This window comes from Nerophis lumbriciformis, linkage group LG09 (assembly GCF_033978685.3).
Source record: "Nerophis lumbriciformis linkage group LG09, RoL_Nlum_v2.1, whole genome shotgun sequence".
Lineage (NCBI taxonomy): Eukaryota > Metazoa > Chordata > Actinopteri > Syngnathiformes > Syngnathidae > Nerophis > Nerophis lumbriciformis.
The window spans coordinates 24,105,733-24,129,143 of NC_084556.2; the positions used below are offsets into that span (position 1 = coordinate 24,105,733).

Genomic DNA, 23,411 nt, shown 5'->3' on the forward strand with positions numbered 1-23,411 from the left:
TTTTTACTTTATATGACTGTCATCTCAAGAAAACCAAAGACAGTATGGCAAAAATCTCTAAACGAAGAACAACTGAGGAAACAATCTGTGCTCTAAGCAATAGTTTAGCAGTTCAGGATTGGACTTCAGTTTACAGAGAACCAAATGTGGACAGTGCTTATTGTAATTTTTAGACATCTTTACTTCCCTGCATAATAAACATTGTCCTGTGAAATATTTTTTTATAAAAGGAAAACATAAAAATAGCCCTTGAATCACAAAAGGGATAATTAATGCCTGTAAAAAGAAAAACAATCTCTACAAACTGTTCATCAAAATAAAAACAAAATAAGTTGAACAACAATAGAAGAAGTACAAAAATAAATTAACTGATATTATAAGAACAAGCGAACGGTTATATTACCAAAAAAAACTATACGAAAACAAAAACAATATAAAAGGAACTTGGGATGTTTTGAATAGTCTAATCAAACAAGGATATTCAAAGTTCACATATCCTGATTACTTTATTGATGAAAACGGTGAAGATTTATTATGAGTAATGTAGTGAATAAGTTCAATAATTTTTTTGTAAATGTTGGTCCTAAGTTGGCTGTTGATATCCCAGACAATGGAGTTACAAAATCAACTATTGAACAGAATTCTTCGTCATTTTTCCTCTCAGCTACAAATGAGCAGGAAGTGATAAACATTGTGCGGAAGTGTAAAAGTAAGTGCTCCACTGACTGCCATGATATCAACATGATATTGGTTCAAAAGGTTATACTGAATATTGTAAAACCCTTAACTTATATATGTAACCTATCATTCCAGACTGGCCGCTTTCCAAGTCAAATGAAAATCGCTAAGGTAACTCCGCTCTTCAAAAGTGACAGCAAACACGCTTTCACCAATTACAGAGCAATCTCTCTTTTGCCTCAGTTCTCAAAAATCTTAGAGAAACTATTTAACTCTCGACTTGAATCTTTTCTTGAGAAGCATCATATAATCAATGACGGTCAGTATGGCTTTAGGTCCAAACGAACAACCTCAATGGCGATAACTGAAGCTATTGAAGAAATGACTAATGCATTGGAGCATAAAAGATATGCAGTTGGTATTTTTATTGATCTAAAGAAAACCTTTGATACATTACATTAATCATTCAATTCTACTAGATAAAATGGAAATATATGGAATTAGGGGGCTGGCTGGTGACTAGTTAAAAAGTTATTTAACAGGGAGGGTACAGTTTGTAAAAATGGGTAAATTGTTATCTGATACTCTTGGCATTGCTTGTGGTGTCCCCCAAGGGTCCGTGTTGGGGCCAACACTGTTTAATGTGTATATTAATGATATGTTTAATACATCCAAAGTGCTGAAATTCATACTATTTGCGGACGACACAAATATATTCTACAGTAGTGATGACTATAATGAGCTCATAAATACAGTAAACACAGAACTAAACATAGTAAAAAAAATGGATGGACACAAATATATTATCTTTGAATATAAATAAAACTAAGATAGTGATGTTTGGAAATCGCAACATAATGTCTGAACAGAAAATAAGTATTGATGGTACCCAAATTGAAATCGTAAATGAAAATACATTTTTGGGAGTAATAATTGATAGTAAACTATCATGGAAACCTCATGTCAGACACATTAAAACAAAAATCTCCAAAAGCCTCTCAATTATAAACAAAGCAAAACTATACCTCAATGAAAATGCACTCCGTACTCTATACTGCACCTTGATACTCCCATACCTTACATACTGTGTTGAAGTATGGGGGAATACTTACCACAACACAATTCATCTTCTGATCATATTACAGAAAAGAGCAGTGGGGATCATTCACAACGTTGGTTATTTAGAACATACTCATAATCTGTTCATGCAATCAAAGTTGCTCAAATTTGATGACCTTGTTAAATATAATACATTAATAATCTTATATTAAGCATTTAACAAATTATTGCCGCCTAATCTACAACGTTTTTTTATAAGACAAGTGCAGGCTCATAACTTGAGAGGCTTTGGATATTTCTCATTGCCGAGAGCTCAAACCACTCGAAAACATTTTTGTGTGTCTGTATGCGGAATAAAACTATGGAACACACTGGACTTACAACACAAGCAATGCCAAACTATTAATCAATTTAAACTATTATACAAACATGGGGTCTGGTTCAAATATAGAGATGAGGGTCTTTAATTTGACCTGCTGTTGTACTCTGTCTCAAAGTGTTAACATGTGCTCAATGTTTCCTTACCATTATTGCTATGTTGTCTATTACCATTATTGCTATGTTGTCTATTACCATTGTTAGCATTTTGTCTATTACCAATGTTGGTATATTCATTATTTCTACATTGTTGATAAAAATTATTGTTACAGTGTAATAATCATTGTTACCTGTGGTAATGCCAAAATGAAACAGCATCTGTATTATAATCCGTGAACAAAGTAACAGTGAAACTCATGTGAATAATCACTGAATGGAGAACTGGTGGTGGGATTAAATAAGTTATCTTCTTCCCACTCCCTTTCAGGGAAAAAAATGGACAATCATGCATTACATACTATACATTACCTTTTGCACTATATTAATTTATATTATTATGTGTTGTCAACTTTGTACTTTTTTATGTCAATGTCTGAAATAAATAAATAATGAAAAAATAATAATAATGAATGGCTGCATTTATTGTAGTTACACTATACCTCACACCTAATTTATGTCCAACCAACGAAATTAACCTCGCTTTTATCAGCGGAGAAAATTACAGGGAACACATTAGTGTAAAAGTAAAAGCTAAAACCATTTTAATTTCACAACTCACAGAGTCATGTCAGCAAGACCTTTGCATGTGTTGCCGTTTATAATGTTGTTGCATACCTGTCAGCTCCAAAGCGCATCGATACACTCTATTTGTATTTGTCAAACCCTTTGCGGATGCTTTGCATAATGGTAGCGTGGTGTCACGTTCAAGAACAGTACAAACAGGAAAAAGAGAAAGGAAAAAAGCAGACTAATGGACCGCTCATAATTATCATGTGAAAGTTGAGCTTGAGTGGACCACACAGAAGCGATAAAATTATGCAACAGCTACATTTTACGTAGTCTTTTTTCTACTTTTGTATTGACATATAGAAGAGAAGTGCCATCCCGGTTGAATACTATTTGATAAATAAATAAATACATAAATGTATTATTTGTCATTAATAAACTCCTCACCTTTGCATTATGCATGCAGCACACCTAGGAGCCACCCAATGTTTTCACCAAAATAAAATAAAATGAACTTTTTTCAACCCTGTATCCGATAATGCACATAATAAACTACAGTCCAAGACTAAAGTCTTGTCGCATAAGAACATAGTTACTTAAAATGGCATATAACTTTATTTCTGATCAATCAATTGCTTTGAATTGCAAACATTTCCTATTAATATCGAGGGCTTTCGCATTATTAACTCGGTGCAAAATGAAACCGTCAAAAAGTGTCCTTATTAGGGCTGGGCGATATATCGATATACTCGATATATCGTGGGTTTGTCTCTGTGCAATATAGAAACTGACTATATCGTAATATTCGAGTATACGTTCTCACGCAGTTGCTTTTAGCTGCTGGCATTACACTACAGGCTCTTCCCACTCTTTCGTGTCTCTCCTTCTCACAGACAGCAAGCGCACCTTCTTACATACGTCACATACGTATACGCCCTCGCGGAGCAGAGAGGTAGCGGCATGGGTAACGTTAGCTGTGGTGCGAGTGGTAATACGAGAGAAAGAAGGTGCAAATCTGGTAACAAATGAACGAAGAATTAATTCCCAAGAAAAACAGCAGTCCATCGTCTGGCGGTGGTTTGGCTTCAAGTGGGAATATGACGAACAGACAACCGTAATTTGTCAAGTGTGGGGCAAAAGCGTTGCTAAAAAAGTAGCATTACTGCTAATATGTAGCATCATTTGAAAAGTCACCTGCTAGAGAATGAAGAGTGCTTACTCGCATGTCAACATCTCCATTCGGTGCCACAGCAACAAAATGCCGAGGCAACCATTTCCACATCAACACCGTATGAAAAAAACAGAATGGCGTCCGCAGTAACCTACTACATAGCGATTTGATTTCCTTATATGCAGCTCATTTTTATTTGACAGTTATTGAAATATCTTGTGTGACATCATGCACAAAAGTGCACTTCATTTGTTTTAAACTATTGTAGTGGCGTTTTGTACAAAAAGTGCACTTTAATTTAGTGTTGTTTTGACAAAAGTGCACTCATAGCTTGTTTTAAAATGTATCTGACAATCTTGCACTTTCTGTTTTGAAATGACATGAATGTTTGTACCACTGCTTAATAACTGTGTAATAAATACAGTTTTGGTCAATTGACTTAGTTGTGATTTCCCTCTCTGCATGAAAGTTTAAAATTAGCATATATTAATTAATGCAGTATAAAGAATAATGTTTTAATGTAGACACATAGAATCATCATACTGCTGTGATTATATGCATCAAGTGTTCATTCAAGGTTAAGGCAAAATATCGAGATATATATCGTGTATCGTGATATGTCCTAAAAATATCGAGATATTAAAAAAAGGCCATATCGCCCAGCTCTAGTCCTGATGTTCACGGCTTATTAAAGGGGCAACTGCACTTTTTTTAATGTTGCCTATGATTTACAATACCTTTGAGAGACAAGCACACACACCTTTTTAATGCATTTTAACTCATGAACAAACATAAATAAAAGTCCACTTACAATGGAGCCTATGGGAGCTATGAAGTCAGGACGCCATTGTGTCTACAAAACCCAAAACCAGTGAAGTTGGCAAGTTGTGTAAATCGTAAATAAAAACAGAACACAATTATTTGCAAATTTTTTTCAACCTATATTCAATTGAATAGACTGCAAAGACAAGATACTTAATGCTCAAACTGGAAAATGTAGTGATTTTTTGCAAATATTTGCTCATTTGAAATGTAATACCTGCAACATGTTTAAAAAAAGCTGGCACAAGTGGCAAACAAGTGGGAACAGGTGGGTGCCATGTTTGGGTATAAAAGCAGCTTACATGAAATGGTCAGTCAGTCACAAACAAGGATGGGGCGAGGTTCACCACTTTGTGAACAAATGTGTGAGCAAATTGTCCAACAGTTTAAGAACAACATTTCTCAACGAGCTATTGCAAGGAATTTAGAAATGTCACCATCTAAGGTCTGTAATTTCATCACAAGGTTCAGATAATCTGGAGAAATCACTGCACGTAACATTGAATGCCCGCGACCTTGGATCCCTCAGGCGGTACTGCATCAAAAAAGTGTGTAAAGGATATCACCACATGGGCTCAGGAACACTTCAGAAAACCACTGTCAGTAACTACAGTTCGTCGCTACATCTGTAAGTGCAAGTTAAAACTCTACTTGGCAAAGCGAAAGCCATTTATCAACAACGCCAAGAAACACCGCCGGCTTCGCTGGGCCCGAGCTCATTTAAGATGGACTGATGCAAAATTTAACAGTGTTCCGTGGTCTGACGAGTCCACATTTCAAGTTGTTTTTGGAAACTGTGGACGTCGTGTCCTCCGGATTGTTCTAGGCGCAAACTTTAAAATCCAGCATCTGTGATGGTATGGGGGTGTATCAGTGCCCAAGGCATTGGTAACTTACACATCTGTGAAGGCACCATTAATGCTGAAAGGTACATACAGATTTTGGAGCAACATATGTTGCCATCCAAGCAACGTTATCATGGAAGGCCCCTTCTTATTTCAGCAAGACAATGCCAAGCCACGTGTTACAACAGCGTGGCTTCATAGTAAAAGAGTGCAGGTACTAGACTGGCCTGCCTATAGTCCAGACCTGTCTCCCATTGAAAATGTGTGGCGCATTATGAAGCGTCAAATACCACAAGGGTGACCCCAGATTGTTGAACAACTTAAACTGTACTTCAAGCAAGAATGAGAAAGAATTCCACTTGAAAAGCTTCAAAAATTGGTCTCAGTTCCCAAACGTTTACTGAGTGTTGTTAAAAAGAAAGGCCATGTAACACAGTGGTAAAAATGCCCCTTGCCAACTTTTTTGCACTGTGTTGCTGCCATTAAATTCTAAGTTAATGATTATTTAAAAAACAAAAAAAAAAGTTTCTCAGTTCGAACATTAAATATCTTGTCTTTGCAGTATATTCAATTGAATATAAGTTAAAAAAGGATTTGCAGATCATTGTATTCTGTTTTTATTTACAAATTACACAACGTGCCAACTTCACTGGTTTTGGGTTTTGTATTCCGACCATAAAACCCAATAAAAAACATATATTCCATTTACATTTTGTGACCTGAATATTAACCATGTATTAGCGATATTGTTATCATAAGCACTAATGTTAAGGACCTATTCTTAGCAGCGCATTGATCAAGTGAGTTAAACTACCTTATGCTGCTGTATTGACATGAGCTGGTGAGCTGCTGTCTCACCTCTGAGTTTGTGAACATTAAATCTAGATCATAAATTATGCATCTCACCTTGATAGTAAGTACAAGGTTGCAGCCATAAACTGAGAAGTTGGTAAACTTTAACAGCCAACTTGGACCCAGAAATGGCAAAAAAAAAGACCCAAAAAGACGCTTGGTTCCACCCACCTTTTTTCTTCGCAAGGATTATGATCATTCTTCATCTAAACGGGAACATATCAACATCCTATTAGTCGTCATCCTAGTGAGAGCAGAAATTCTACAGTTAGTGACGTTTTATCAGTTTGTTGGCTCTCATGTAGTTATTGTTGAAGAGAAAACATTTTGATTAATAAATCAATGCGCTGCCGTATGCTTAAAATGAGCAAATTACGTAAATATTGCAATGTTATTATGAATGTGCAAGTTACCACATTACATACATACTTACAGCGTGTGTATAAAATATTGATGGAAATGTTTGGATGTTTTTTAAGTGCTTTATAGGCAGAAAGAGCGACTCCCATAGGTTCCATTGTAAGCAGACATTTGCTAACATTTATTTACATGTTATAATGCATAAAAAAAGAAAAACATATGTCTGCTTGTGTGTTTGTTTTATAAAGGTATTGTGAATGATAAGTTAAATTCCAAAAAAGTGCAGTTCTACTATAAAGCCCACAACATCTGTTTTTGCAAGTACGAGTGTTGTCATGTCTTTAAATGGTTCAACCAATCACAGATAAAAACTTCACCTGTGACGAATTCTGCTTGAATACAATCCCAACTGTGTGTAAAAAGAACCTAAGCACACCAGACTATCATGTGAAGTACAAACTGACCTCCAACAACACGCAAAATATTTAACCACAGACCAAAGTGCTAATCATCAAGAGCCTGAAGACCAAGTCTGCTGCTGAGTTGGCAGACATCTTCAATGTATCCAAACGTCAAGTGGAGAGGATAAGAACACGTTTTGAAGAAACTGGTGCGGTTTTTGACAAGGCCAGGTGAGGCAAACGCTTTAATCAATTTAACTGCATCTAATCTATCCATCCATTTTCTACCACTTGTCCCTCTCGGTATCACAGGGTTGGCTGGAGCCTATCCCAGCTGCATTCAGGCGGCAGGCAGAGTACATTTAACTGCATACCTATGACTGCAAATGTTTTAGAAGACCTGTTGGAACATGCATGGACCCAATATCCACCCAGAATACAGTCAAGTTTGTGAAGGAAAATCACGGTTTTGTGTTACATCCAGTATTTGAGTGAGGGATCTGCAGTGGATGGCTACATCAACAGCTTTAGGTATCCGTAAATTATTGCTGCCAATTACATTCCAGATCCCAAGAAAACGCAATTTCTAAAGCTGAATGGCGCTCCTTCTAATACTTTAGCTTCCGTATCAAAGTTCCTTAAAGCAAAGATGGTTAAGGTGCATAAGAATTGTCCGGCTTTGTTACCAAACATAAACATTAATGAACACATCTGGTTTAAGATGGTGGAGACTTGGTAGATAAAACTAAAAAATTTGGTAGCTATGTAATTCCAGATGATTTTATCAATAAATTATTTGAGTGATTGACAAAACACAAGGATGCAGTCCTCAAAGCTAATAGGAGTCATACAAAATACTAATTTACTTTATGATCCGATGTTACTGTAGCATGTTTGGTTTTACAAAATAAAGTATACATTTTACAGTACATTATTTTTGTGCGCATTAAGACTTTTGTCCAAGTACAAGCTACAAAACTTAATTTTTGTATGTTAAGCATAATATAGAGGCTTTTGCCTTTCATACAAGCTATTTCTGATTTCAAATGATCAACTGAAGGTCAAGCTATTATTTGTTTTGAGAACAAAAATGAATGTCTTCCATTTTGGAATAAGTAACATAATAAAATGTGGAAAAAATTAAACGCTGCGAATACTCTCTCAATGCACTGTAGTAGGAATGTCGCAACAACATTTTTGTCAGGGACAGTACTCAAAATGCATACTGGGCCATATTAGGCTTTTTAATTTTGTTTTCGTATAAGGTTCCAGAGCCGATTTATTTGAGTAACAGAACTGAAAATAACGTAACTGAGTTATTAGCGTAGATTAGCAAATACATGAAAATTATATTTACACTAATCACAATATGGTGACCAACCAACAATTTGTTTAAAAAATAACAAAAAAACTAAAAAAAGGTAACAGGACTTGCTAAGATGTTATTTACTTCCCAGTCACAGCTGAGATATTGTTGAGAGTAACAGAACTGAAAATAACGTAAGTGAGTTATTAGTGTAGATTAGCAAATATATTAATATTATGTTGACACTAATCACAATATGGTGACCAACCAACAATTTGTTTAAAAAACAAAGAAAAAGGTAACAGGACTTGCTAAGATGTTATTTACTCCCTTGTCACAGCTTAGGTGTTGTTGAATATACAGAAAAAATAATTGAGTGAACTTACTTTTGGCCTTCCCATGGTCTGCCAAGCACCTGAATGATTCCAGTAGACCAGGGGTGGGCAATTAATTTTTACCGGGGGCCGCATGAGCAACCCAAGCACTGCTGAAGGGCCACATCGACAATATTTCAATTAGATTTTGCTCAATATTATTTTTGATATACCGTAAGATAAATAATAATAATAATAATAATCATAATTAATAATAATAATAATACTTTCATTTAACCTAACTTAACTTTATACCAAAAGCAGATTGCTTTTGATGGTTTTATTTTTAACACTGTCTTACACTACACTTCCTGATGTATAAAACAATGCAAAAATGTCAATTTCTGCACAGGGTTAATTTAAAGTTTATCCTGCAACCTCTTTAAAAGTCCAACATTTTTCCCCGTCAGATTTGGACAACCATCTGTTGTCACACCTGCTAGCTTGTCCCATTTCAGTCCTAACATGTCCAAACACGCATTTACCTATGTGAACAAGTGTTATGAGAGTAGCGTATGTGTGTGTGTGTGGCCCTTTAACAGGTGACAGCATGTGAGGTGAGTGACGTCAGTGAGTGTGTGGACGAGAGAGAGGAGAGGGAGCGGTAGCGTGAGTGCGGGCGGGGACTAGTTGTTTTGGTGGATTGGCTGTGTGCAGACATTAATAAAGTTAAGAGTTGCAACTAATCGCCAGACTCATCATTCACCCTGGAGTTTAAGCTGCGGAGACCCACTGCCGGGTAGAGTGAAGGGTGTTGCCCCCGATATACATCGGCCCTATGGGAGTCTTCCCTGCGCCCCTTGATTACGGTCTGGGGAGCCGGAAGCAGGAAAGGTGCAACACAAGTCATTACCTGTGGTTGTCCCTTTTAATTGACTGCATGGCTGCCAGCTCTTCCGTGATTTGAAAGTCAGCAGTTATCCCACGTAAGAAGATGAGCAGCTGGGCGGTGTCACGTACATCACAGCTCTCATCCAAAGCCAGCGAAAAACAGTCAAAGTCGGCCGTTCTGTTCTTCAGCTGAAACTCCAAATTTCCTGGCATATAAGCGCAACAGAGTCCAATAAGCACACCTTAATAAACTCTCCGTCAGAAAACGCCTTACTTTTTCTGGCGATTTTGTGAGAAATTACGAAACTTGTCCTGACGGCTGCATTCTGGGGGTGTGAAATATGGCAAAAAGTCCTTGTTGGGTTTGCAGTTACCATCAACGCATCAGCCTCTCTTGCGCGCGCTTCATCAGACAGATTCCGGTATTTTTCCTCGCGCTTCGTCATGTAGTATTCAAATTATATTCTTTAAAGAAGGCTGAAACTGGTGTTGAAAAGTAGGAATGCGACCATTCCTACTTTAGAAACATGTATTAAATGTATTTTGTATGATTCTCCATCACAGGAGAACTAGGTGTAAAATATGGGGGGGAAAGAAACTGATGTAGTATAGCTGATTAGTCAATACAATTTAAAACATTCACAGAAATTACATACTCATTGAAGACGAGATCGGGCGCAAAGTACAGCATCCTGCTGTTGACGGTCTTATGTGATCGCCAACCCATGGCGAACACCATTACGCCCATCCACGAATGTTGGATGACAGTCATTTGGTCGTCCACATGGAGACTCCTGAAACCTACACACAGAACATGTACAGTACGTTATAGTGTTATTACATTTATGGAATAAGTGAGTTCACTTGTTTGACTCACTGGAATAATAACAATTCTGTCACCATTCTCCACAATAAAATAGCCTCTAGGATTCCCCAAGAATCAATGTTAGGGCTACTTCTTATCTCATTCTAAAATGCCTTTTGGATAATTTGTGCTTTCATATGAAATGAATATTTTTCTAACTTAAAACAGGAGAGCGAGTAAAGTATTACTCGATCCAAACAACTCATGAAGACTAGAGCATAATTTTTTTCTCCAGGCAAGAATTGCGATTACTGCCTATGTGATCTATATCCCCCAAAAATAATGAGAATCATAAATAGGTTATGGTTTGCTCAAACAGCATATGTAAAAATCATTTGTATCAGTTTCCATTAAAAAATTATCCAACTTGTTTTTAAAGCACTTCATGTTCTTGCATCAACTGGATTGTTGCCTCAAATGTTTAGAACATTGATGATGCTCCCTCTGGCACGAGTCACTTGGGTTGTCTAATTAGTTCATGAACAATGTTTAAAAAACCTTAACTATACTAGTCTTACCTGGTAGACCTTTAGCCCACTTGACCATGTTGACCAGTTGTCTCTCTCCAAGCTCGTTGAGGCTGGTGAGCAGATTGTCCGCTGAGTCTGGCTGGGCGTAATCGTGGCCCGCGTTCACCACCTCAGGCTCAATGGACTGCAGAATATCAAGGAAGACCGTCTGGGAGTTGATGTTCACACTCGATTTAGGGGAGACATGATGGATAACCTCAGCGGAATCCTGAACAGGATTATCCTCTTTGGGGTTTTTTGGTTGTCCAATCTTCTTTAGTTTACGTGCTATAAATGCAAAAACAAATGCTGTGTCAATAACAATTTGTCTTTTCAGGACAGCATAGTGTAGTGGTACACTGACTTTGGTGCACCCTGTGTTGGATCGACTCCTGCTCATTGACATTAGTGTAAATGGTCTACAGCAGGGGTGCCAAACCCTTTGCCTCTAGGAACTAATGTGAAAATGTGCCAATGGGCCGCGGACAAACCAAAGTGATTTTTGGCATAGCACATCACTGTAAGTGAGGAGTTTAGTCCCATACCGTTCATATATAAGAAAGTGAAATCATCAGTTGGATAGATGGCAACTAGTTAGTTTTTGAGAGCGGAATAGAGGTCAATATGAATATATTTTAAATTTGGGAAGCCACTATTTGGCACCCTTGGTCTACATAATATGTACCCTGTGATTGGCTGATAACCTGTCCAACCTGTCCAAATTGTAGTCCGCCTGCTGAACAAGATAAACAGCCAAAAATGAATACATAGAAAAATTCAGAAAATTCAAGTAATTTCACTTTTTCAATCAATTTGAAAATTGCCCACGCAACTCTGAATAAAAAAATAACAATTTTAGCCAACAATATCAAGACTAATCTTGTAATAGCTCTAAAGCTATTGAGTCATATTGAACAGATGAGTCTCATCTGGTGGAAACGTCTGCGGTCATAATGTACGAAGCCTTGCTGGTGATGGATAAGTGCTTTTTTTTCTTCTTCTCGTCCTCTTTTTTCTAGTCTGTCCTACCTGCAAAATTTTGCAGCATTGCAAAGACATCTTTGATGCACACAACTGAGTAAATCACGGCAATTTGCATGACATATTGGTTTCTTTCGCCACTAAAAAGCTGAGTGGAACTCGAGGCTAGCGAGGAGCAGAAAAGCACTCCCATCTTTAGCAGAGACACAGCTCCTTACTGACCTGAGGCAGCTGCAGCATCTGACAACCTGCACTTAAAGAACAAATTGGCACAGGCTTTGGTGTAGCTGTCTGATGCAAGAAGTAAGTGGTGGTAGACAATGCTCGTAACGCTTAGGCTTTATCGCTCAACTTTTGACTGATGCCTCAGCCATACTAAGTTAATGCATTGAAGAGGAGACACTTGTTTATTTATTTACTTATGTGTATTTACTCAATCTTGCATTTTATTTAATGGAAGACGATGGCAGGCGTTAAATAGGGCAAATGTTTGTTTAAGGACACGCCTTTCTGTAATTAGTGGGTTAGCTATTGCTGTACAGCTGCAACACAATGCTCAAAACTACAGTAGTACTTTGTTTTTTTTGTTGGTCCTCCGTTTCAAAAGGTGGACTCCTGCTGTAGACGGCTCATGTGATAGTGATTCCTCACTTGGCTCCTCTGTACTCAGCAATGCATTAATTTGTGTTAATGTAACCCCGCCTGTTTCTGTCCATGCTTTTCTGTTTTGCGCAAGACTTGAACATGGGTCGTCTGGCATGAGGCAAGCTACCGAGCTAAAAGCCCAAGCTATCAAACCGGTAACCAGAACTGCTCTTGAGGTTGTAAGGGAGTGAGGTATACCAATGTACACATGGCCCAGCCCCACTGGCTGGCCTTCGTTACACTAACCCCCCTAAACCTCACTCTCATCCGGGTCATGGCACCACTGAAACCCGCGTGGTTCAGTGTCTGCTTTTTCTGCTCCGCCCGGGACTCAAACCTTGGTCGTCCGGCATGAGAGACAAGCGTGTTATCTGCTATCAACGCAGTACTACTCAGTGGCCTAGTGGTTAGAGTGTCCGCCCTGAGATCGGTAGGTTGTGAGTTCAAACCCCGGCCGAGTCATACCAAAGACTATAAAAACGGGACCCATTACCTCCCTGCTTGGCACTCAGCATCAAGGGTTGGAATTGGGGGTTAAATCACCAAAATGATTCCCGGGCGCGGCACCGCTGCTGCCCACTGCTCCCCTCACCTCCCAGGGGGTGATCAAGGGGATGGGTCAAATGCAAAGGACAAATTTCACCACACCGAGTGTGTGTGTGACAATCATTGGTACTTTAACTTTAACGAGAAACACTGGCTGCCCTCCATTACACTAGTGTATATGACTGATGATGGGGGGAGGTGGATGATTAGGGCATTGTCTATTAGTCTGTAAGTGTATACAGCACTTTGTGCTGCATTTGTTTCATGTATGAAAAGCGCTGTATACATTTGATTTGATTTAGAGAAAATCAGAAGCAATTTTTTGCTATGATAATTAATGTGATGTGATGAGGTGGCGACTTGTCCAGGGTGTACCCCGCCTTCCGCCCGATTGTAGCTGAGATAGGCTCCAGCGCCCCCCGCGACCCCAAAGGGAATAAGCGGTAGAAAATGGATGGATGGATGGATGGAATTAATGTAATGCAATTCCAGTTACACACGCAACTTTTATAGGGAATCATTGTAGTTTTACATGCAGGTGACCATGTAAAATATATAAATAACGAGTGGAATGGATAAATTAACTTTTAACATCACTTTTACGTTTATTTAGAATTCTTGCAAAAACAGTGATGAAGGGAGAGGGTGGCAGTGAGAGAAAAGCTACATTCATACTTTGCTTAGAGTTTTTCTTGAATTAAAGTGTTTCTCACCTTCTTTATTAAAGTACTAGCAATTACAACTTTCTTCAGCCCCACGGTGGATTATATTGCAGTTGTATTCAATAAAAAAACGCAGCGTGAGAAAGTCATCGATGTGTGGGCTTCCTCATTTACGCACTCAATTCAATGGAATGGCACACGGGAAAATGGACTACTTTGTTATGCACTATGTTTATATGAAACAAAACTTTTGTAGACCATTTTTGTTAAACAAGTTTTAATACTGTGTGATACTATAGATTTGGTGAAAAACTTAAGAATCCAGGAGGCATGGCTTCTAAGTGGAGGCCACTATTTAAGTAATAATGCTGGTTAGTTAGAAACTACCAATCAATCAATCAAAGTTTACTTATATAGCCCTTAATCACAAATGTCTCAAAGGGCTGCACAAGCCACAACGACATCCTCGGCTCAAATCCGGTGCAATGAATGCCGAGAGGATACGGTTAACAATGTGAGAGTCCAGTCCATATTGGACTGAACCAAAAGCATCTGTTTTAGCTGTTAACTGTCGAACACAAAGAAGTCAAAACACAAGGAAACATTTCTTAGCTTCATTTTCCTTCATGTTGACTGACAGTAATTGGTAATTATCGAATGATTGCCTCTTGCAGCTTCCGTGGAGAGACTCTTATTAAAAATGCCACCTGACTTACCGGCTCAGTTCGATCAATATTACATTTCCAGTTTTAGGTACAACTAAAGCTTGTCTCAAACAAGTCACGGGTGAAAGCAAATTGCAGATTATATAAGAAGTTACACTTGCAAGGAAAATATATTTAAATTTTAATCCCATGACAAACACATTAAAATAAAAATTTTAAATTAAAATCTCCTGCACAAGATTGTCAGTCATGACCTTGATCCTTCCAGCATACACTGCAAATATATTGGGTTAAGCTAACCTTAAGAGCTCCAATTTTGAGTTTGAAGTCAACATAAACCTGAGACTTCGAAGCGATGGAGTCCAACGTGAGGATTTGTTGCCATCACGGATAAAATACTTTAATCAAGATGTCAAAATGAGTCCAGACAGCAACGTACTGTGCATTAGGCTAGGGGCTAATGTGAAAATTTACTTTGAAAAGTTCAACTCTGGCTGGTAGTGAAATGGTAGCCAGTGATTCTCGATGCACGTATCCCTGCATTACAATTTTGTTGAATAAATACAAATTGTTTGGAAGAACAGAGCTGTTTTATTACACTGTTGCAAGCTGCTTAATGCGTATTTTTTCTATTTATACCGCAGATGAAGAGCTCTGGGAACATGATCAGTGAATGAAGACAGGTTGGAAGGAGCATCGTGAAAAAGCTGCTACCTTTCGGTTATAGAAATAATTAATATTCCAGGAATCATATAGAATTGATTGGATTAAAAAAATAAACCTTTTGAATGATACTTCAGCCGATCCCAACATTTACAAAACATGAACCATCGTTTGCCTCTAAAACGACATTCCAAAACTCAAAGAAATAAACAATGTTAATGATAAAATGATGCAAACTACAGTACATGTACCCTTCCATGATAAACTAGAACATTACTCAGTTGAGTAATGGCCTCCACCAATATCGAACATTTCTTATTTTGAAACTTCTGGAGCTGGATCCAGATCTTGATCATCATCAAAAATGAATAAATGTCTCCTGATCATCTTATCCCAAATTTCCTTCTAAATTTTTTTACAGTGTTTTGAGTTGGACCAATAAAAAAAATGCATACATCGAGTCATCAAGTAAATATTTTCAATTGTGATTTTTTTTCCCCTGGAAGAAAAACAAAAATGACTTTTCTTGTTTTTTTGTTTTGTTTGTTTTTTTTAAGTAAAAACTCAAGTGAAATAAAAATAAAACTTTTGTTTTTTTGCATTTGAAAAATAGCAAAAACTTTTCATAGTTTTTTTTATAAGAAGAAAAAAGTATTTATTTTTAAAAATAAAAAAATAGACAAACATTTTAAACAATATTTGTGAGTATTTAGAATTTGCAAAAATATTACATCCATCCATCCATTTTCTATTCTTCAAATCTATTTTCTACATTTGAAAAAAAAAGAAAAGAAAACTCTGTACTATGTACAAATATTTACCAATTGTTTGCCAACATTTGTGATATTGTACTGTACCCTTGCCAGATCGCACTTTAAATAATACAGCTTCATCACATCGCAATTTTTTAAATATATTTTTTTATTTTTCAAGCATATTCTACTATTTTTTTGGTCTTCACTGAAGCATTTTTAATTAGACAAATAAATGGCTAAACAAACTACAAATTACAATAGACCAAACCTATCAGAGGACACTGTTCAGTATCGAGGCCAATGATTGTTTCAGCCTCAGACAGCATTACTATATTGGATAAAACAACTGTAAAGGTGACTAAAATCTATTATTTTATGTCTAGAGGACTCTCATAATGTTTAAAAACATATTTAGAAAGTCTTAAATAGGTTTTTAATGTTGTAGCTATGAAAATATTTTATTTATAGTAGATGATGCCTACTTTGCAGTAATTCATTAATCGAGGTCATGTCCGTAACCAATTAACAGTGATAAACGAAAGACAACATTTTTTTTTTACTGGACACAGGTCATTCACCTCCACAGAGTAAACGTCTTACCCTTCTTCGTGCTATGATGTATTATTTACTGATATTTTGTAGAGCAATATCTGGATTAATGGTGCCAAATGTAGAATATTTGGGCCTCAGAAGCTCTAAAAAATTAGAATAAGTGGTGCTGTGACCTGCCGCAAGTCAATTACACATCTATGCTGAGATCATATGAAAAAGGAGGCTCTTTTTAGCCACAAGTAGAAAAGGTGTGCCTTTTTACCACCAATCACTGCATTAGAAGGCATTTTCGCCCCATGGGTTTGTCAGAGACTAGTGGCCAAATTACCAGCATGTCTGACACTTTAACTCGCATGTCTCATGTCAGCTTTGTGCCTCGTGTACAATTTTCACTGTTAACAGATTGTGAAAATGGGGGAGAGTGGAAATTGAACACAAGACTAAAATTAGTCCGCTACATGTCAATCTTTACAGCCTAATATGACAAGCAGGTCTGGTTGACAGGAAAGGGAAGCGGAGGGAATAAGTCTAAATTGCATGGCAGCTTGGTCAGGGGCTTGATTATAACTACCATCCCCTATTGTGATGATGCTGCAATTGAAAAGTTACTGAAGATGTGCAGTGGAGAAAGACTAAAAAGTACTTTCTTCGGGATACCATTTCTTTTACAAATTCGCATCCTCTGTGTTGGTTTTTTTTTGTTCCTATTGCACACTGTTCGCAAACCATTCTACTATACATCAAATCAGCAACAAATACAAATAAGTTAAACACATCTGGACATGTTTTACATTAACTTGTCATTTGGTACTTCCCTAAAGATTTTTTTAAGTTGACATTAGTCCATCCTACCTCCTAGAGTCATCCCAGCTTCAAAACACTTCTTCAGCCGACAAGATGGACAGTTTTTTCTTCTGAGTTTGTCAATGGTACAGTCGTTCTTGCTGGCACACAAGTATTTTTGCTTGCCTTGGAGAAGAGCAGAGTAGTGTTTATCAACTAGAGGTCAAAATGTACAATGTGTCATTTTGGTGAAAGCAACATTGATGTTCATTTTACACCTAATATACCTTCTGCTGCCCTCTTGAAGAAAACCTTGCAGCTGCCGCAGGTGAGCGCACCGTAATGGCAGCCGGATGCCTCGTCCGAACAGATGAGGCATGTCCTCTGTGGTGGGAAGAAGAACTCCATGGGGAACATGTGCTCTCTGCCAGTCTCAAACCTGTGCTCCAACAAAGGAAATATGCTGTCTGTACAGTAGACTTCATAATACCTTCATTTTATACACCCATCTACCTTACACACTATTCTAAAGAGATCCACACAAGAACTGTATCAAAAATGGGCATTTTACAAATATAAGTTTTGCGCAACTAGTTCAACAGACAGACTAAATCTGACCAATCTAAGTCTATGAGCATGAACTGATAAGCCTATTTGGATAAGAGGCGCAGAAACGTCTTCCAAAACAAACCAAACAGTTCAGTTGCAATCGATTGCATGCCCTGAGAGTATAATGGCCTGGATAAACGAGAACATCCAAGATGTTAGTTCAACAATATGCATTGTATTGTGTGTATTTATATAAAAACTATTGCATCATGCCATGAAATGTTTCTGGCAGTTTGCTTAACCGTGTAAACATGCCAGACCCCAGTCCAAGAGGCATCATGGGTTGTCTTTGTGTTGCTATGGTCCATGTGACCAGAAGAACATCAGCTAAAACCTCTATCAAATTATAGAAAAACGAAAGACCAGAACCATTTAAATAGATACATGTCAATGACCAAGCAGGCAAGCAGTCTGAGAACATCATTCAGTAGATCATTAAAAATGTCAAAACAAAACAGTTAGCCGACAAAGCCCTTGCAACGGTTATCATGCCTTTACCTCCAAACTATGACAATAACTCAACAACTTACAACAATCATAAAAAGTATCCAATTTAATTTGCTAACATCCTCTATATAGTGATGTGCAGTTACCACTGATGGCTTTGGATTTTTTTTAATACTTTAAATTCATAACCAGGGGTTGCCAAACTTAATTTGATGTGCCCCCCTTTGCCACATAAGAATGGTTGTGGTCAAATATGTGTATTTTCAGAGTCAATACAGAAGCAGAATGGCAAATCTATGTTGAAGGAGATTACATTTAGGGCTGCACGATTTATCGACATCAAGGTTTAAATTAGTGGGATTCCGTAACAAGCATTTGAGTGACAGACATGTTCACCAATCAGAATTGTTGAGTCTCGCATCTGTTTGTCTCACTCTGTGCATCGCTCTCAGCACCTGAGCACAATAGAATTAACTTAACGCAATGAGCCCTCTTTTCAGGCATTCAAAATCTTTGTCTCAGTGGGAGGAGAGCGGTGAGCCAGCTTTACACACACACAAGAAGCAAGTACAGACAGCTTTGCTACTCGCCACAAAGTAACAAAAATTAAGAGGAAAAAAATATGATCACAAAGTCAAATGTCCTGTTGTGGTACTATTTTAGGTTCAAATCAGATAGGCATGATTAATCTATTAACACAAGTGAACGAGTGAGAATGCCGTGGTCACGAGATGGCAACAAACAAAAAGAACGTCCAACCTCGTTTTTCCAATTGGGAAAAAAATGCACTTTAAAAAGTTCAATATGTATTTAAGTAAAATTTTGCTTAAATGTGGACTTTAAATTATTAACCAAACTGCTGGCTTTATGTCTGGATACTATTCTCCCTTCTATTATTAATGCAGATCAAACCGGGTTCAGTCGAAATAGGCACTCTTTTTCAAATGTTTGACGTCTTATCAATATATTGTACGATGTGCCTGCTCTTAACGGGGCGGTATAGCTCGGTTGGTAGAGTGGCCGTGCCAGCAACTTGAGGGTTCCAGGTTCGATCACCGCTTCCGCCATCCTAGTCACTGCCGTTGTGTCCTTGGGCAAGACACTTTACCCACATGCTCCCAGTGCCACCCACACTGGTTTAAATGTAACTTAGATATTGGGTTTCACTATGTAAAGCGCTTTGAGTCACTAGAGAAAAGCGCTATATAAATATAATTCACTTCACTTCAACACTGAAGAGGCAGGGATGTCTATGGATGCTGAAAAAGCAATTGACAGAGTGGAGTGGAATTATCTATGTTATGTCTTGGAGATATTTGGCTTTGGTAACAGTTTTATTTCATAGATTAAGCTTATATACTCATCTCCTGAGGCCTCGGTCAGGACAAATAGTATTTGATTTGAATATTTTCGCCTTAACCATTACACATGGCAGGGCTGCCTGCCAAGCCTATTGCCTTTTGCTCTTGCCATTGAGCCTCTGTCAATGGTGCTTCGTACCAACTCGCTTATTACGGGCATATGTATACACAATGTGCAGGTGACAGTCTCTCTGTATGCCAGGGGTGTCAAACTCAAATACAGAGTGGGCCAAAATTTAAAACTGAACAAAGCCGCGGGCCAAGGTTGAACAAATTAACCTTTTGATAGGGACCCAAACAAGTTTTGCATTGAATATTGAACAAGCAAGGCTTATATAACTTTATAGTGACATGCAAAATCGAGTTTCAAATAATAATAAGAATAATTAAAAAATATCAATGGCATATCAAATACAAATTAAATAAAAATGTAATGCCTCTTTTCTATTTGGAGCCTTCTGAGGTAAATATCAACATTAACTTTTTCCACAGGCTAATAAATTAGAAAATAAAATAACAATGAATAAACCAACCATTCAGGACATTAAACTGCTCAGTTTGCAACACACTGATCTAATCTGATGTGCCCAAGCCAGATACCTGCCATCTTTTCTTGGATGCTCGTTCATTAATGTCGGGGCTCAGACTCAGGGTTGGGGGGCGGGGGTATATATTGCAGCCCGGAAGAGTTAGGGCTGCATGGGATTCTGGGTATTTGTTTTGTTGTGTTTATGATGTGTTACGGTGCGGATGTTCTCCCGAAATGTGTTTGTCATTCTTGTTTGGTGTGGATTCACAGTGTGGCGCATATTTCTAACAGTGTTAAAGTTATTTATACGAGCACCGTCAGTGTAACTTGTATCGCTGATGGCCAAGTATGCGTTGCATTCACGTGTATGTGCGTGCTGAAACCGCACAACATTCGCTGGACTGGGTGACAAGCAGACGTGACGATTTTTGGGAGGGGCACTGAAATTTGAGAGTCTCCGGGGAGGGTTGGCAAGTATGAGAATTAGCGGTGAATGCGGTGTTACCGCGGCGGGCCAGCTCTAGTGTTAATTTGATATCGCCTCAAGGGCCAAGTGAAATTACACGGCGGGCCAAATTTGGCCTGCGGGCCAGAGTTTGACACCCTTGCCCTATGCAGATGACCTCAATATATATGTCTCGGACATCTCTGTCTCGGTCCTGGCTGCCTTAAGTAGTCTCGAATCCTTTGGACATGTGTCTGGATACAAATTGAACTTAGATTAAAGTGAAATATTTCCTATAAATTCTGCTGCTAAGAAATCTCTTCTGCACAAATTTTAATTTAAAATTGCCACACAAAGTTTCACATACTTGGGTGTTCAGGTCACACATATGTTTGCAGAACTTTATAAAGCCAACTTTGTTTCACTGTTGTCCAGAATCCAGGGAGATTTTGATAGCTGGTGCTTAATTTATCTGTACAGGCCCGTCTCAACTCTGTTAAAATTAATGTCCTGCGATTTTCCGATTTGTTTCAGTGTATACCATTTTTTCTCCCTCTGTCCTTCTTTCGTAAATTAGATAGTAAGATTTTAGACTTCATTGGGATAAGAAAGACTATGTAAACAATATTTACTGAGACATATACATCAGGGGGATCAGCACTACCAAACTTTAGGTTTTACTATTGGGCCACCAACATTAGAATTCTTAAATCTTGGGTGCAATATTAAGCATTGGACTCTGTTATGGCTGGTTATGAAGGCTAACTCAACTAAACCAGTATCTCTTAGGCCTCTGGTTCACTCTCCCATCCATTCTTCTACTCCTGCTTTTACGGAAAATCTAATTGTAAAAACCTCACTCAGAATTTGGGTTCAGTTCAAGCACTATTTTGGTTCAGAGACTATTAATAATGCATTTTTCAAAGATAGTCAAGTCTCGGGATCAACAACATTAAAGAGTTATACATTGACAACACTTCTGCCTCCTTCCAGCCACTTTGTGATAAATGTTCACTCCCTAACCAACACTTATTTTAGATGTATAAAAATCCGCAGTTTTGTTCGTAATCCTTTTTTTCAAACTTACCAACAGATACAGTTTCAGATAAATGGTAAATGGGTTATACTTGTATAGCGCTTTTCTACCTTCAAGTTAGTCAAAGCGCTTTGACACTATTTCCACATTCACCCATTCACACACTGATGGCGTGAGCTGTCATGCAAGGCCCTAACTACGACCCATCAGGAGCAAGGGTGAAGTGTCTTGCTCAAGGACACAACGGACATGACGAGGTTCGTAGTAGATGGGGATCGAACCAGGAACCCTCAGGTTGCTGGCAAGGCCATTCTCCCTACCAGCGCCACGCCGCCCCCCCATGCTTCTTTGACACCACTTCCAACTTTAAAAAGGATCAATTACACGTATTTACCTGCGATGAGGTGGCAACTTGTTCGGAGTGTACCTCGCCTACCGCCCGAATACAGCTGAGATAGGCTCCAGCAACCCCAAAAGGGAGAAGCGGTAGGAAATGGATGGATGGATACACGCATTTACAATCACAATTTTCATTTACGCCCTCAGTCTCTGAATTCAATTAGGTCACTTTGGGAGGGTGACTTTCAGTCACTCTATCTGAGGAAAGCTGGGCAGAGATTTTAAGTAGAGTTCATAAGTCTTCAATTTGTGCTAGAAACAGCCTAATTGAATGCAAGCTAATACGTCATACTTACTATACTAAGGTCCGGCTAGATAAGATGTATGACGGAATATCGGTATTATTATGTGATTGGTGTCAACAGTCTCCAGCTAACTTATTACATGTTTTGTCTTTGCCCATCCCTGTGTAGTTATTGGACTGAAATTTTAAATACTTTGTCTTTGATATAATTGGCTAAAAGATTGAACTTAATTCTGTAAGTGGACTATTTGGGGTTGTACCTCAGTCATCTACCCTTAGCAAACCCAAAAAGAATCTTTTAGCATTTACTACTTTGTTGGCTAGAAGACATATTGTGTGGTAGTCTTAGGAGTAGGGTTGCAACAACTAATCGATTAAATCGATTAAAATCGATTATAAAAATAGTTGGCGATTAATTTAGTCATCGATTCGTTGGATCTATGCTATGCGCATGCGCAGAGGCTTTTTTTTTTTTTTTTTTTTTTAAATAAACCTTTATTTATAAACTGCAACATTTACAAACAGCTGAGAAACAATAATCAAAATAAGTATGTTGTCAGTATGCTGTTTTTTTCTCTCAATAAAATACTGGAAAGGATAGAAATGTAGTTTGTCTCTTTTATCCGATTATTAATCGATTAATCTAATTAATAATCGACAGATTAATCGATTATCAAATTAGTTGTTAGTTGCAGCCCTACTTAGGAGTTTGTCGTATTTTTGTCTCTGTCCCCACACCTGTTCTCAGCCTATCTCTTCCCCACAGTGTGGCGTGCAGCTGGGTCGAATCAGCAGGACACATTTGATCGTAATTAGTGTTGCACTACTTAACTGTGCTGGTGCAGTATTTGGGTTTCGGAGCTTTGTACAGCAGCCACGTTTTCCTTTCCAGTTTTTCCTTGCCCTTATGTGGGCTCTGTACCGAGGATGTCGTTGTGGCTTGTGCAGCCCTTTGAGACACTTGTGATTTAG

General features: G+C 38.0%; 1 protein-coding gene across 3 annotated transcripts in view; it reads right to left on the reverse strand.

The window, feature by feature from the left end:
* Positions 1–23,411, reverse strand: part of ar (androgen receptor) — a 68,149-nt gene that overhangs the window by 18,245 nt on the left and 26,493 nt on the right. For 2 of the 3 annotated variants that reach the window (XM_061962131.1, XM_061962129.1), the window contains exons 2-5: positions 17,657–17,808; positions 17,439–17,555; positions 11,127–11,405; positions 10,400–10,544 (exon numbers count right to left, since the gene is read on the reverse strand). In XM_061962131.1, the coding sequence (XP_061818115.1) occupies positions 10,400–10,544; positions 11,127–11,405; positions 17,439–17,555; positions 17,657–17,808 (693 nt within the window). The remainder of the gene's footprint in view (positions 1–10,399; positions 10,545–11,126; positions 11,406–17,438; positions 17,556–17,656; positions 17,809–23,411) is intronic. The other variant, XM_061962130.1, reaches the window with a different exon arrangement.